Source organism: Ceratotherium simum, chromosome 17 (genome assembly GCF_057802395.1).
Source record: "Ceratotherium simum simum isolate JZ-2026a chromosome 17, ASM5780239v1, whole genome shotgun sequence".
NCBI lineage: Eukaryota > Metazoa > Chordata > Mammalia > Perissodactyla > Rhinocerotidae > Ceratotherium > Ceratotherium simum.
The window spans coordinates 7,228,066-7,244,088 of NC_141916.1; the positions used below are offsets into that span (position 1 = coordinate 7,228,066).

At 47.3% G+C, this 16,023-nt stretch overlaps 1 protein-coding gene across 2 annotated transcripts in view; it reads left to right on the forward strand.

The window, feature by feature from the left end:
• Positions 1 to 16,023, forward strand: part of PPM1H (protein phosphatase, Mg2+/Mn2+ dependent 1H) — a 247,660-nt gene that overhangs the window by 103,119 nt on the left and 128,518 nt on the right. For both annotated transcript variants that reach the window (XM_087442091.1, XM_004429361.3), the window contains exon 3: positions 8,676 to 9,017. In XM_087442091.1, the coding sequence (XP_087298217.1) occupies positions 8,676 to 9,017 (342 nt within the window). The remainder of the gene's footprint in view (positions 1 to 8,675; positions 9,018 to 16,023) is intronic.

Below are 16,023 nucleotides of genomic sequence, written 5' to 3' on the forward strand. Positions count from 1 at the left end.
CGTGCTCCGCTACTGGGGCCCAGGTTCGGATCCCGGGCGTGCACCGACACACCGCTTGTCCGGCCATGCTGAGGCCACGTCCCACATACAGCAACTAGAAGGATGTGCAACTATGACATACAACTATCTACTGGCGCTTTGGGGGAAAAAAAAAAATATATATATATATATAAATATTTTTTATTTTTAAATAGTAGCAGCTAACAGTTATGAGGTGTTTATCATATGCCAGGCATAGTTCTAAGTTTTTCACACAGTAACCCATTTACTGTCTTGCTACGTAAGAGCGGATGTCCTGTTCCCATCAGCTTATATCTCAAGGCACCATTCCTCATTAACAACAGGGAGCATGATTCCATATTTCAGCTCTCTCCTTGAGCATTCCAGACACTTGGCTGAATTATTACTGTTGTCAAATAGGACTAGATTGTCATTACTGGAATTAAGTCCCAGCTGTGACATGTTCTTATTTGCTCGTGTTTTCTATCGGCAGTTTCTTTGTAGGAATTTTTTAAAAACCTGTTGTCCACTTTGTGAGGGATAATTTAGTTAAAAGCTTAGTAATATAATGCACAAGATCAGTTAGTTGGGGGCACATGTACCCAGCAATGGGTTACAATATGCCAAAGCTAATGGATGTGCGAGAGCAGCCTGACTTACCCACCGCGTGAGGGTGCCAACGTCAGTCTGTGTGAGAGTTACTAGCAAAGCGTGATTTCTTCTTCAGCTTTAGGTGAAGGAATATTCAAGAATTCCTGATTTTCCTCTTCCGTGCTGACTGTAACCCCCCTCAGCTGTGTGCTCTGTTGCGCAGAGTGCTCATCCGGGAGGGAGGAGTGATGAAGGGGGTTTGCAAATGGGTAGAGCTCTGTGCAGTAAGAGAATGCAGAGCCCTGGTTTCTTCAAGCTGGTACAAGTGTGTCAAACCTCATTCCTTGGTTTATTTGTGTTTTCTGCCTTACGTCTCAACACTTCCATCGGGTTCCACAGGAAACGTCCGAGGTTTTGTCTAGTCTCCCCTTCTTTGTCAGCACGCCACAAGAGGGGCTCCTCATTGCCTCCCAGGTGGCTCACGAAGGCTCCTTTGCCTGTGGGTTCTGCAGAGTTGAGGTGTACTTGATGTGGCTCCTGTTTCAATGGGGCTAAAACTTAGGCTACTGATTTTTGGCATCCTTGCTTATAATTACACCTGAAGCTGAATGGACACAAGCTGTTTGTTTCAGCTCCCTGCTCAGTAGGTAAATTTCTGTTTGGAGCAGTCTTATATTTGTTGAAAAGCCCAAGGAGCCCTTCCCAGGTAGAACTCGTTAAGTTCTGGCATTATACATGTTCATGAAAACCGGAAAAAGAAAATAAGCAATATTATTAAAAAGCAGTTTCTAGAACTTTTGAGAAAGCAGGATGTAACATTGGGCCTACTTTAGAGAAATCCTAAAAGAGAAACTGTGAACTTTAACATCCCAATTTGTCACCTTCTGGAATCTTCCTTTATCTGACTGCAGGTGTATTCCTGAAAAGGGGTTGGAGTGTGTGTGTTGTAAATTACCCATGAGACTATTTTTTTTTTTTTCAAATGAAATAATTTAGAATGCAACTGGAAAACTGCTTCAAAGTTATTCTTTCGTGAGGCATAAGTGATGGCTGCCAAATGTGATGGTGTGGTAAGTCAGGAAGGGGCTTGCTGTTGTTTTTCTTAAAGTGGAGTGCACTTCTGATTCATGTTTATCTGGAGCAAAAACAAGGTAAACGTTTGTTAAAATATAACAGTAGTAATTTTGAAATTCATTATGTCAAGAGCCATTACTTTAAATTTGAAGGGTTTGCTTTTTTGGGTGTACATCTTTGCCTCCTGGGCCAGCGCCCCAGCAATATTTGCTGACGGTACCCAAGAGTGATGCAGGGCCACGGCCGGGACGTTGTAGCAATCAGTTGATGGCCCAGGACACGTGTGCAATTACTAGTCAGCAACAACATAATATAGTGCAAGCAACACTGAAGTGCTAAATGCCTCAGAGCAGCGGAAGCCAGGGAGATTATTACACAAAGTTGTGTGTATTGGGAAGCTGGAAAGATCCCTTGACTTGGATTCTGAAGAACTGGGTTCAAATCCTGGTATTACCACATACCAGTAGGGTTACTTAACTGTCTGTGCCCCAGTTAAACCACTGGTAAAATGGGATAATGACGCCCATTTTACAGTGGTGTTGTGGGGATTAAACACAGTAGATGCTCAGTAGATGTCCTTTGAACTTGTCCTTCCCGTAGGGAGAGTACCTCAAGAATAGAAGGGACAAGAGTGCACACTGGAGGAGGACGAGCCTCCCGTGTGGCAGAGTTGAAAGGAAGGAGCTGGAGTGTAAGCTTAGCCTTCCTGGTGAGGGAATCCTTACTGCTCCCTGCCAGCTCATTGTCCCCTGGGCCACTTAATAGTGAGTATGAGTAGTTACTATTCTAGCTTCTTTGTTTCTTCTGTATGCTGGACACAGTGCTACACATTTTATTTATTCTTTTTTACCTTACTGTACAGTATAATTAACTTGTTTCTTTTGGTATGCAGTTTTACGAATGTTAACATATGCAGCATAGATTCATGCAGTCACCACCACAGTCGGGCTACAGACAGTCCCATCACTACAGATGCCTCCCTCATCTTACCCCCTTATAGTCACCGCCTCTCCCGTAACCACGGTCGTCTGCACATTCCATGCCTGTTCTCCACTCCTGTGGCACCACGCACTTCTCCTTCCTAACACTCATCATACTTGTTGTTATCTGTTCATATTCTGGATGGTTCGCTTCAAGAGCTTGGGAACTGTGATATTCTTACTCCTGCTGCCTCCCCAGTGCCCGGCACATGCCTGGAATGTAGGAGAGGAGACTCGAGATCACTATTAAATGAATGAATCCTTTACTGTCTATGTCCCAGTTTCATCTTGTTCTTTAATTAAGGAAACAGTTGAGAGAAGCTAGGAAACTTGCCCAGGAGCACATAGTAGTAATTTCCAGAACCGAGGTTCGTCTTGATCTAAAGCCGGTGCTCTTTCCATGCTAAGCCTCTTCAGTTCTTGCGCTCTGTCTTGCAGCGCACCTGCCGCATGCCGCAGGATCAGGCTCCCTGAGCCCGCCTTCCACAGCTCTCCTAGGTGCAGGGGCACTTCCTCGCTCCTCATGCCCCAGGGCGGCGAATGCGGCTCCTGGGTCTGCCGTGCCAGACTGCAGAATCTCACCCTGACCTTACCTAGCCCTCGAGGTCAGCCTGTCCACATGGCCTCCATATATATAGTCCTATTTTCACCTGCATTGCCTATTAGTTGCTCCTTTTTTCCAGAATATTCTCCCTCTCTCAATCCCTCATTACCCAAGCAGGAGAACACTCACATACAATATGACCAATGCTGCTGGAGGGTTAGGCTCAGGGTATGGTGGGGGTTTCCAGGAGGAGGTGATATTTAAACGAGTACAGATGGGGGTAGGCAGAAGGGGGGACAGTAGTGGGTTGTGATGAGCTGCAAGTCCTGTACTTTAGTGTGGGTGGGATTTGGAGTAAGAGACAGAGTGTGGCGAGAGAAGCAGAGACTAGATCAGAGATTGCAAACAGGGGCTTGTAGACTTGAGCCAGCCCGCAGAGCAGGTTGTCAGGCTGCTAAAAGAAGTACGGGCAGGTTTTATGTTTTAGAAAAAATCGCTCTGGTTGCAACTCAGGTTGCAGAGTGGAGGAGTAGATAAGATGCCAAATGGACATCAGGGCAAGTTTTCCCTCCGGGGGGGGCGGGGTGTGGGGTGGGGAGTTCCGCTTAGCAGAGGGGTTGATGGCGTAGAGCATGGACTCTGGTCCCAGCTGCACCACTTAATAGGTGGTGACCTCGAGCAGTCACACTCTCTGTCCCTCATTTTCCTCATCTATGAAATGGGGATAATACCCATACCTCGTAGGGGGTTGTCCATAGGATTGTAGTAATGGTTACACGAGCTAAGTTTGTAAAGCATTCAGAACATTGCCTGCTGTGTAAGGCTTGTTAAACAACGGGAAGGGTGCTCTAGACCTGTAACTGAGTTTTCTGTGATTTTTTGGTCTCTTAGACTTGAACAGCTGAGCTGGGATCTAAGCATGTGGTGAGAGCCCACTTTTTGCTTGTGTTTCCCCCAGTCGTTTATCACTCACTTTAAGTTCCCTGCCACAGGAGAACACTGAAGATTTTGAAATCTCTTGTTGGGCTTGGTTTTATCTAGTTCAAGGGCTTTCAAAAATTTTTTTAAAACAGTTCAATCCTTTTGTCCAAATTCTTTTGCAAAACTCTGATGTTTATAACATAAAACTGTGCTGTTCTGGTTGAAATAACAGTCAAAGGTTCTCATCACCGAAACATCCACTTCACTTCCTTTTTCCTGGGGTTCCTCCAGAACCAGGGGACACAGTTTGGACACCACTGGTCTGATCAGTTGAGGGAGATGTAAGTGACTTACCCAAGGTCACACAGTGAACCGACGGCACATTTGGGACTAGAACGTGGGTCTCCTGACGGCTTATCGGCCCCCTTTCTATTAGGCCAGGGGCTCTCAACTTTGCTGCTCATTGAAATCCCCCGGGAAGCTTTAAAAAGATCAGTGGTGGGGCCCCACCTTCAGACATACTGACTTAATTGGTCTGGGCTTGGCCCCTGCATCTACAAGTGCTAGATTTATTCAGTCCTTAGTAAGAAACAAACTTTCTCTGTGGAAAAATCGTCTTACAAGTTTTAGTTGTGAAAATTACTAATTGAATCTTAACAATTAGCTGCACCAGGGTTTACAGCACTGCTGGGCAGAGGTGTCCTCAAAAGGAGAGCGTTGAGCCCTCTGGGCCCCGAGTCAGAAGTCCCCTAATCTGGTTTCTTCTCCACCGCTCAAAAATTCCCCGGATATTTTGTCAACTAGCTGCTGTTGCGGTAGCTGCAGGATGCTTCGTCTTGTTGAAGGAAACGGTTGGATTACCTGTCAGAAAAATTTCGGGTGCTTTTCTACAATGTCGGAGCATTCCATTGCAGTGGGGCTGTTATTTCATGGGGTTTGGTCTTCTTTGGTTCAAATCGTGACTCTAGAAACACGATCGAGTTTGGTGTTTCAGAACCTGTGCCCGGACGCTGATACGCTCGCTCCTGTCCAGCCCTTGCCCACCCCCAGTGGCTTCCTCCAAGACGCCGCTGGCCTTCCTTTCAAGTCGGGCGCAGGAGGACTGCGTGTGGGGGTTTCACTCAGGCGGCCTTGGGCCCCGGGGGAATTAGATGTGATGAGCAAGCAGTCCTTTCCTTATGCCACTTTTCCCAGGGGCGAGGGTGTCGTACACAATGTGGACTTACTAACGCGGCAAATAGCAAGAGCTCTGGTGGGTTTCATAATTGCCATCGTTGCAGGGGAGTGACAAGCATAAGCAATAGTTCAAGATGTGTAGAGTGACATGTACATTATTTCTATTGGTGACCAAGTCACAGATAGAACACTGATGATGCTGTGCTTTGTTGCCTTACCTTTGTCATAGGAGGAAATGCTAAATTTCAGAGTTTATGAAAATGCAGATAGATTCATGGACTCCCTGAAGTCTAGCCACAAATGCCCTAAATTAAGAACCTTTTCCTGGGGTTCAGTTTTACTCCCGGTTGACACCCACTTGAATTCTTTTTGTGCTTGTGCCCGACTCACCTCACACTCGTCCTTCCCGCCGTGCACACCACAGTCCCAGGAGGCCGTAGAAACATGCACACCCTTTCTTCTCCGTGTCCCCAGCTCTTGTGACAGCATCCAACAACAGTGGCTTATCAAGATGTCAGGAAGCCCAGGTGACAGGAAGGCTGGGGGCAGGCTGTCCAGGGCCTGGGCGGCGTCCCCAGCAGGACCTCTGGGCCGGGCTCCTCGCCTGCCATCCCACCCCTGAGCTGCACCTTGCAGCCTTGCTCACAGGAGGGCCATTCCACCTCCAGGTGTGGCTGCTGTGGCCAGGCAGGAAGAAACGGGGGAGGATGACGGGCAAAGGCCAGGCCAGGTGAGTTATCCTTTTATCGGGAAAACAGTAGCTTTCCTGGAAGGTCTCCTGGAGACTTCTCCCCAGGAGACTGCTGGCCACCGTGTCACCTCTCCATCTCTCCAAATTCAACTTGTCCTGTCTTCAAGGCCCAACTCCTTTCCCAGCCCACATTCGTCTCTACTTGTTAGATAGTGAAGCTTTAGAGCCAGCAGAGGCCTCGGCGTCTTCCAGGGTAGCCCCTCATTATGGTGAAGAATGGAAGCCCAGAAAATGACTTACCCAGGATCATATAGCAACAGTATTGATCGCAGCTACACACGAGCGCACACTCTGGACTTACTACTTGCCGTAAATTACCACTTAATTCTCCCAAACGCCCCCTCCCCCATAAGGTGCTGTCACCTGCCTTCTACTTACCAGGAAACCGTGGCACAGGGATGGTAAGCAACAGGGACAGCAGCTCCGGGGTGACCCATCTGGGGTCTAACGCCTGCTCTGCCACCCACTCAGCTGACCCGTGGGGGAGATGCCGTTCAGACCCCAGGCTCCTAGTCCTTAAGTCATTGTTCTTTCCACGTGACTTTCCCCTGCATTAGGGTGCGTGCTCCTCTGTTTATGGGGCTTTCCCTCGGTCATGTGTTTCTTTCCGCCTCGGTTTGACTGTGTGTATCTCCAAGGTTGTATTTCCCTCCCAACGGGCTCCTCACTATCACTCTTTGTTCTCTCCTAATCCTCACAGCGTAGCTTGAGTGATCCTTGAAAAACATACATAACTTTTGTCACTCCTGCCTCAATCAATGGCTTTTTGTTACTGTTAGGCTAAAGTTGAGATCCTGCATGTGTCCTGGAAGAGCTGAGGGCTACTTCCCTCTCCAGCCTCATCTCATCCCCCTCCTCGCCTGCCTCACTCCCTACCTGGCCGTGGTTCAGTCTCCTCTTACTCATCATGCACCTTCCACCACAGGGCCTTTGCACCTGCTCTTGCTGCTGCCCGGCATTCTCTTCTCTCCCCTCCTTACCTTGTGAACTTCCAAAGAGCCCTCAGCCTGTTCCTCGTGTCCTCAGGAAGTCTCCTCTGATGTGTCCCTCTGCAGGCTGGCCTCACAGCACCAAGAACCTCTCCTGGTAGCCCTCACCAGAATTATGATCTTACATTTATGTGTGTGATTATGTGATCAGTGTCTGTCTCCCCCACTAGATTATTAAGATCAGACCATGTCTGAGATCTCTGTCATCCAGTGTTTTATCCCACTGCCTACTTTCATGCCTGTCACATAGGGATTGCTCAGTAAGTATTTGTTGACTAAAAAATACGACTATTTTCTCTCTCAGCACCTAGCACAGAATTGAGTGAAAACAAAATTTTAAAGGGCACAGACAGTAATGAGTGGCATATGTCACCATAATTACACAGTATCTTCCAGCATCATTCTAAGATGGACCAAAAATGGTGGTTACCAGGGACTGGAGGTTGGGGCGATAGGACAGATGTTGTTTAGGGGGACAAACTTACAATGAGTAGTAAATAAGTCCTAGAGATCTGATGCACAGTACAGTGAATATAGACAACAGTACTCTTATAATAAACTTGCCAAGAGATTAGATCTCAATTATTCTAACCACAAAAAAGAAATAATGTGACATGATATAGGCGCTAACCATTGCTACAATGGCAATCACATGACAATATATAAAGACAACATGTTGTATACCTTAAATTTACACAATGTTGTATGTCAAATATATTTCAATTAAAAAAAAATAAGATGGACCCGAAGAACTTTATTTAATGGCTTCAGCTAAAAAAAGAAGTCAGTATTTATTGCTGTGGGGTGGATAAGCCTAGTAGTCAGAAGTAGATGTTAAATGCATCTTACATATTTAATGACTCACTCCTCCAGATATATCGTAATCGAGCTCCTTTTTTTCCTATAGCTAAGGTCTTGGGTGGTGTGTGATTTAAACGTGGCCTTTGAAAGTGTTCATCTTGAAGTCTAGAAATCACCTGGCAGATACTTAATCCATGGTCGCTGTAGAGACGCGAGCTGCCCGTAACTTTAGGGTGGGAAGAGGAAACAAAGGTGTTCCGTGTCAGCTGGGAAACTGAGGACGGTAGGAAATGGGAAAGGAGATTGGAGCTGGCCGCATCTTGTGAAGCCTGGCCTGGACTGGGTGTCTGAGGGAAAGACATGTTCTAAAAGTTCAGGATGGTAGACCAAAGGATGGAGCAATTATCTGGGAGTGTAAAAGCCCTAAGGGCGAAAACTGGGTCTACTTGTTTCCCGTGAAGAACCTGCAGAAAGGGCCTGGCTTCCTCCCAGGACTCCGGGCGAGCTGCTCTGGGGGCGGGAGAAGGGACGGAGGGCTTGGAGGCTGAAGCTGGGCGTGTTGGTGTGGAGTTTGCCCTCGACCATCCGCACGTCGGATTCCAGCAGATCTTGACCCCAGGTAGTAACTGAGCGGCTGGTAATTTGGGCTCCTCCTCCAGACGGAGACGAGGGACCTGCATCCCTTGGGTGGTGGCAACAGCAGTGACACCTGTGGGGACCCTTCCCTGACCGTTTTTGCCGGGACCCCTCTTTGCAGACCAGACAGACACCCGGGCGGACGGCTGGGCCCGAACCCTCGCCGGGTCGGCGGCCACCGCGCCTCTCACTCCCTGTCGCTGTCCCCGCAGGACTCCGAGGGCGTCTCCTGCCACTACTGGTCGCTGTTCGACGGGCACGCGGGCTCGGGGGCGGCGGTGGTGGCGTCCCGCCTGCTGCAGCGCCACCTCGCGGAGCAGCTGCAGGACATCGTGGAGATCCTGAGGAACTCGGCCGCGCCGCCGCCCACCTGCCTGGGCGAGGAGCCCGAGGGCGCGCCGGCGCCCCGCACCCTGACCCGCGCCGCCTCGCTGCGCGGCGGCGTGGGGGCCCCCGGCTCGCCCGGCACCCCGCCCGCGCGCTTCTTCACCGAGAAGAAGGTCCCGCACGAGAGCCTGGTGGTCGGCGCCCTGGAGAGCGCCTTCAAGGAGATGGTAGGTGTCTGCAGGGTCGGGCCGCAGGGCCGGGCCCTCCAGCCGAGTGCTGGCTTCCTGGCAGGGCCCTGGAGGGGCGTGTCTGGGACCTGTCCCCTTGCTGCGTGGTCCCCTGGACATCTCCCGTCTATAGCGGGGCTTCCGTTCTCCGGGGAAGTTGGCGGCGAGAGGTCTGGCATTGAGTGCTGGCGGAAAGTAAAAAGAAGAGGAAAGAAGGGGCTAGTGCAGGACGTAATGGGCTTATTAGATGTATGCACCATTGCCTGTCTTTCGCAGACTGCTGATGCCAGCCGGGACAATCCCACCTAACTGCAATGTGAGCGTGGTTGCCACCTGCTTCACACACGTGTGTGAATTCCAGGTGTTTGGGGAAACAGAGCTTTTAGTAAAGAGCTCAAAGGTCCCCTTCCCTTACAGATCTGACCTGAGAACAGCTATTTTACAGTGACTGGCAGTGTGGTTCACGGCCTGAAAAAAGTAGGGGCCGACAGCCAAGAATCATTTGTCTTACTTGGGAACATGGATTTGTTTGTACATTTAAATTTGAGTGTGTCTGATCAAGGAAGTCAGCCTCCTTCCTGTCAGCCTCATGCCTGAGAACACATGCAGGGTGAGAATGCAGCTGCTCTCAGCGTCCCTTGCTGTCCCTCTGCCCAGTGAGGGTGCACACAGAGGCTCTGCACCTGCTCCATCCTGCACCACCCTGCCCTCTGAGCCCACTTTCTGCTGAGGCGATTATTTGGGTTCCAAAGATTTTCTCTCCCGAGCAGCAGCCTGCGTGCAGATCAAGGGTAAGAGATATATAAAGGTGTTGTAAGGACTTGAGTAAGGTGAGTGGCGGTAATGTCCTTAAAACCTGGAGATTAAAAAGTGACGACAAGCTGTTAAGTGAAGCCAGAGCAGCCAGAAGCATCTCCCCAGAGCCGAGTGTCCACACCGTGCACACTCCAGGGTCTCCTGATGTCAGGTCGTGTGCTTGTGAGAGGAGAAAAGTAAAGACTTAAACAGCGTCATCTGATTTGTTTGTAAGGCAACATAGTTCATAGAGTCATACCTCACATTCACACCCGCTCCCCACTTTCCCCACCCCTTCTTTGGTCCCGGTGTTTCTCTCCTTGTCACGTAGATATTTACCCTTTGATTAGCAGGTGGTCTAAAAGGTGCCTCTATCTCAGGGGTGTCTGCTAGCCTTCAGTCCCAAGAGAAACCCCAGGAGGCTGGAAAAGATTGTTTAGGAAAAGGAATCGAGGTAGTAAAATGGACTCCTGCTCGGGCTTGCTGTGAAATCTTACTCTGCAGCTGTCAGAGAAGCTCTGGTGGGAATAAGTGTTTCTAGTGTTCAGAATGCTAAATATTTAATTGAGGTAAAATTTGACAATGGGCTCTCCCTGTAATGGAAAAAAAAGTCAGCCTACGTGATAGAGGTGAAAAACCCAAGAAACGTTGGGTTTTCCATTTCCTTCAGTAGTTGCTGGGATCGTGGAACACTTTTCCTGGGAGCTGCTGAATTCTCAGTTTTGTCCACTAGAGGCCAGTGTCGCACTGAGTCGGGTCTCCACTGCCTTTCAGGCTGTTTCTGCCCATTACCGGCTCAGGGTTACTAGCAACAGCTCTATTTGAAACGAGAGGCTCATTCAGAAAAATAGTAGTAAAGAGCCTCATTCTTGTCTTTCAGATTTTTTTTCAGCTTTTAACTAGTCAGTTCATTACCTGAAATTTGTCTTGGACACTTTAGTTGCCAGCGAAAATATCGTGTCCCTTTCCCGTGTAATTCATTCAATCGATACATGTCCGTCGAGAACTCACTATATGCCAGGCCTAATTGGGAAAAGAGCATTGAACAAATGAGGCAAAGTCGGGTATAAACAAGGAAAATCTGGATGGGAAGGACCTGAGAGGAGAACTGCAGGGTGAAGGAGTCTGATAAAGAGACGAGGCGGAGGGCTCCTGGGGGCGGGGATGCGGGGGCGGAGCTAGGGGCGAAGCAGACACAACGTGGGGGCCGGAGCGCGTCCTGGGGAGGAGACCGTCTGAGTGAAGGACCACAGCGCAGGGAACGCGGGGGGACCAGGCTGCCGCCCACCGTGGTTCGAGAGAGACTTCAGGGGTAGGAATGATGGCAGGTGAACTCGGGAGACGGTCTGGGACGCCCCTCTGAGGACCTGCTGTGCGGTATTCTGAGTTTTGGGCTTTAAGCCACGCCTCCTCTTCTGCAGTCCAGTCCGTCCCATCCCACGACTTCCTCTTCACACTTGTTTTTCCCGGATTCTCTCTCCAGCCCCCACGTGCCGGAGGCCCGCCTGGACTTGGCACTGTGTGCTTGGCCCTCTGAAGTGAGAACACTCATCCTTCTGTGTTCTCTGGGTGCCCGGCGGGTGGCTCTACCTCCTGCTCTGCTGGGGACCGAGCCCGCTGATGCCTGTTGGCCCAGAGTACTTATTCGTACTGCCCCCTTTTACTCTCAGGAGTGTCCCTGCGTGGATGACGTCTTATGTTTGCCCTAATCACAGAGAGATGCTCTTGTTTCTTTGCTTCAGGAAAAATCGACTCCAGTGTCAAAGAAACGTGCCTGACAACCATTAGATTGCTTGGGGTGAGCTTCAGAACCCACCACACAGAAATGATACAGCACACTCTCGATTTAATGGCCCGGAAGGCCATTGCCAACTCCTAAAATGCTTTTTCTCTCCTCCCCCTCTCAGTGTTAGGTTTCTGCGAGTCAGTGTTTGAAGGTAAACTTTGCTTTTTGGAAATGCCCGACTCCGTAGCTGATTTCCTTATCTTGTTGGCCTGATCTTGGTGGTTCCTCTTCAGGCCTTTCAGAGAGGGCAGGTTTAGAATTTCCCAGCTCTTCCTAAATTTTTTCCTCCCAATGACCACCCACTTTCTGGCTTTCCTGTTTCTAGGCGTTCTTTCGGTAGTGTACCATTCTGATCCTCTATAATACGAAAACTCAATATTAAATAAGATTCAGCCATTTCCGCTTTGTGGCTCTCTTGCTTTCTCTCCCACTTTTAATCCCTAAAAATTCTCCAAGCCCAGCACCCAAGCCTCAAATGTGCCTTACTGATGACATCTTTGCAGCTACCCGTCCTGAGATCCAGAATGTAACTTATAATGTCCTTAAAGGCCAAGCTTGCCTTTCGTTTGGGGTTTTGTTTTCTTTGCAGCCGTTCAGCAATGTAGAACCAGAGGTCTTGGGTCTCTCTCTCTGCAAGGCCTTCTCAGTCACTAGTGTTTATTGAGCTTATATTTTATAAACAACATTCTTCTTGACACCATGGGGGTCTAGAAGTAGGAGATTAGATTTTATATCTGGGGGCGTCAGTAGTCGCACGATCTGTGACTCTAGAGATACGCAATAGCTCATGTATTTTGATGTTCTAAGTAACATGAAGTGGGGGGTGAGATGTTGACATCTATCCGAACGAGAGAATCCCTTAAGAAGATTCAGAAACACCAAGCCAGAATACACAGTACTTATTTCTAGGAAAAAGTAAGTACTAGCTTGCAAAATATAGACTCACATAAGTGGAAAAAGAAAAAGCTTTGAACAAGAGGAGAGGATAGCAGTTTCGTCAAATATACCGAAGCTTCTCTGAGGGCCCCACTTTCCCTTCCTCTTTGACTCTTGGTTGCCCGGCGCAGCGCGTGGCTTGTGGTAAAGGTGACCCCTGACCCCTAATACTGCGCGTGCTGGCAGAGGCCAGGGCCCTGCAGCTCCCTTCTTGTATCTCATCTTGGATCTTCCTTCATAGTGAGATGGCTGCGTAGACAGTTCCTCCTGTGTCCACTACGGAAGATGAACTGGGGCTTCCTCGAGGCCTGGAATCACAGGAGCCTTTTCACTGACTTCAGTTCTGCCAGCAACGCCTTGTAACAGCGCCTACTTTAGCAGCTAAGTTTTGTCCCTGTTACGTTGAGGTTGTTGCTTGCAAGGATGATAGATGTGAATAACAGTCTCCTCCCTACTTCCCCACCCTCCAGAAACAGGGTTGAATAGTCAGCATTTCAGACAGGTGAAGGAAGTCACTTCCATTCCTGGGAGACCTTTGCTCTCCTGCCCCCTACAGGATTGGAGTTCTGCACACAGGCAGGGGGGATCTCAAAATTCTGTCCTATTTCCTTTTCAATGAGGGTATAGATTCCTTGCCACAGTGAAGAATGTTCTAGAAGTTTGGTTGTGATGAAGGGAGAAAAATAGCAATTTTGTACGGTAAAACTACCGTACATCTTTCTATGTATGCACATGGTTGGAAATACCACTCAGCTTGGCTTCGTTGGTAAAAAACCATATAGTGAAAAAGAGGCGGATGAATGCAAAGCTTATTTATAGTTTTAAAATCCTAATGTTTTCAAAAATTAGCATATTCGTGGTAAGTTGTGGACCTGCGTATCTGTCTGTATTTAAGGGAGAGTTTTGTTCTGTTTTTGGTAGAACAGGAAGTTCCTCCAGGAAGGAATGAGCATCTGATTCCACTGACAGCCAGCAGGTGGCAATATTAGGCAGCACAGACTGGTTTTCTCCTTTCCGCTTGCCTGGCTGACAGATTGGCTTGTTCTCAGAATAAACCGAAATCAGACCCAGATACTAAAACCATGCAGAATCTTATTATTTGTGACTGATACTATTGGCAGTGTGCTCAGAACCGTGTTTTAACCCAGCCATGGGGAGCTGCCAGTCCTATAGAAACTACCCCACCCTCGCTCGCTTCTGTTGTCTGGCATGGCTTTCCTCTTGCAACCTGAAATGGGCAGCAACAAAGAATAATCCTGGAGTTGCATCATCTCTGGGACTTTCAAACCAAATTACAACCATCCCGGGCAATATATTTTCTTTCTCGCAGTTCTTTCCTGCTGAATTAGTCTCATTTCACACACATCTCTCTTCCCCTCATTGCCCCCACTCTTGCCTTACAACAAAAAGGAGCAAGATAAAATCCCAGGTCTTAAAAATTGGATCCATTCTTTGATTTAAAGATAAACCTAGCTTAAATGTAATATTTAGACAGACACAGCACAAGAGAAATCCATCCTGCTAAGTAGAAAGCAGCCTTGAGGGAGCTTCAGAACTCTTAATTGGGCAGATACATCAATTATCTTATTAATTGAATCTTAGGAGTCATTTAAGTTGATCCTTTTAGACCATACATGAAAAGAAATGATAGCATGTGTTTTGCTAATAAGTTATTGTAGACTTATGTCTTGGAGTTTACTGACAGCTAAAATGGGGAAATATTCCAAATTGGTCCTTGTTTAGCACAGAGCAGTGGGCCGTTTTTCCCATGATTTCATTGATTTTTTTGAAAAAATACCAAAACTTGAGGGTTTTAATAATAATTACACATTTTTCTGTATTTTTTACCTAGACTATGAGAAGCTTAAGCTAATTGGAAAAGCTGAGAGTTTGAAGAACATAGGTAGTTAATTCCACAATAAATGCATCTTTATTGACTTCATTTATCATGTTTGATCTGGTTGTAAAAGAACCACCGAGGTGGTCCTTTAATGTTCCTGTCAGTACTAAGATTTTGTGAAACTTCTTTTAAAGGGGAGTAGGTGGTGTAGGAAAAAATAAGTGTGCTATTTTGGCTTCTAGGGAGGGGAGGGGAAGCAATTATTTTTAGACTATGTTCTAGTTACACCCAGTTTGAGAAGAAATAAAAGAGTGTATTTTAATGTCAGTGAATCCTTCAGGGGGACGAAGTCTATGGAAACATCTTTCAAATCCTTATCACTGTGATCCCAGAGAGCACGCATGTAATTAAAGTGTGTGTGTGTACATACGTGTGTGTGCAAGTGCATACACACACATGTATGTTACCACACAAAGTGGGGGGACTGAAAGCATGAGCGTTTTAGCAAAGTTTCTTGGGATAAAAAGTAGCTAGACTTTGGTCCACTGTTTATGTGACAGTGCTCCCAAATTTAGCATTCCTTCTGCTGGGGGAACTACGGAGGGAACATAATTGAAACGTAGGAAAAGATGAAAGAAACGAAATCAGTTACAAAAAAATACTGAATCACGCTGCTAATGTAACAGCAGGAGATGGACTGGGCGAGCTAACTGGAATCTTTCCCAAAAAAATAAAGGCAAATATGCTGTAGCAGAAAATCTTAGTGTCAAACACTCTGTCTTGATTTTTTTTTTAAGGATTAAATAATTTCACAATCAGATTTTCTTTTGATGTAAACCATGGTAACTAATGCACCTCTGATGCAGAATAAACTTGTGTGAGTCCCGGAGGACTTCCTTGATGTGAACGGCTCCTTCCCGTGGACTCCGCACTACACTGTTTCTCCCCCTTTTGGATCCCACTGATGATTTAAGTCTGTCGGGCATCATTCACACCCCGGTCCATATACAGCATGCAAGCAGTTGGGTGCTCAAGGGATTTTTAATAAAAATTGACTTTAGGTATTCAAGCAAATATTGATTCTGGATGTGAAAGGATAGTTTCTGTAGCTAGAGCAGTTCCTTCCAAAATATTAAAAACTGTAGTATTGGGTGTGGACTTTATATACCAATTTATATATTAATTTGATGAAATATGTATCAAAGTATCCACTTTTTATTATTTATTTAAATGCAAAAAAAATAAATAGATAAATCCACCCACAAGTTCCTTTGTGAATAGGGTTGTTGGTTCTGTTTTAATGCATTCTTTGGAGGGTAAACAGGCGAAACTTGTGAGGCCTTTGTGTTTTCTCTCACTCTCTCTTTCACTTCCTTCTGACAGTCCTACCCGGCTGACATCCGTGCCCCTCCTCCTCTTCACCCACTAGCCATCCCCATGTAGGTTCTGATAACCACTCCTTCTTGTCAGTTGACTGCATTTTAACTGAAGCACGGGTTCGTACTTAATTGTCATCCCAGTGAGCATTTATTTGCATGGTAAGCTTTTCATTCGTGAATTGTGGAACTCATTTCTCATGTTAAGGCAGAGGAAAGGTGGTAGGGAGACGATTTGGAAACCCAGGCATTTTTGAATGTATTTCTTCATTT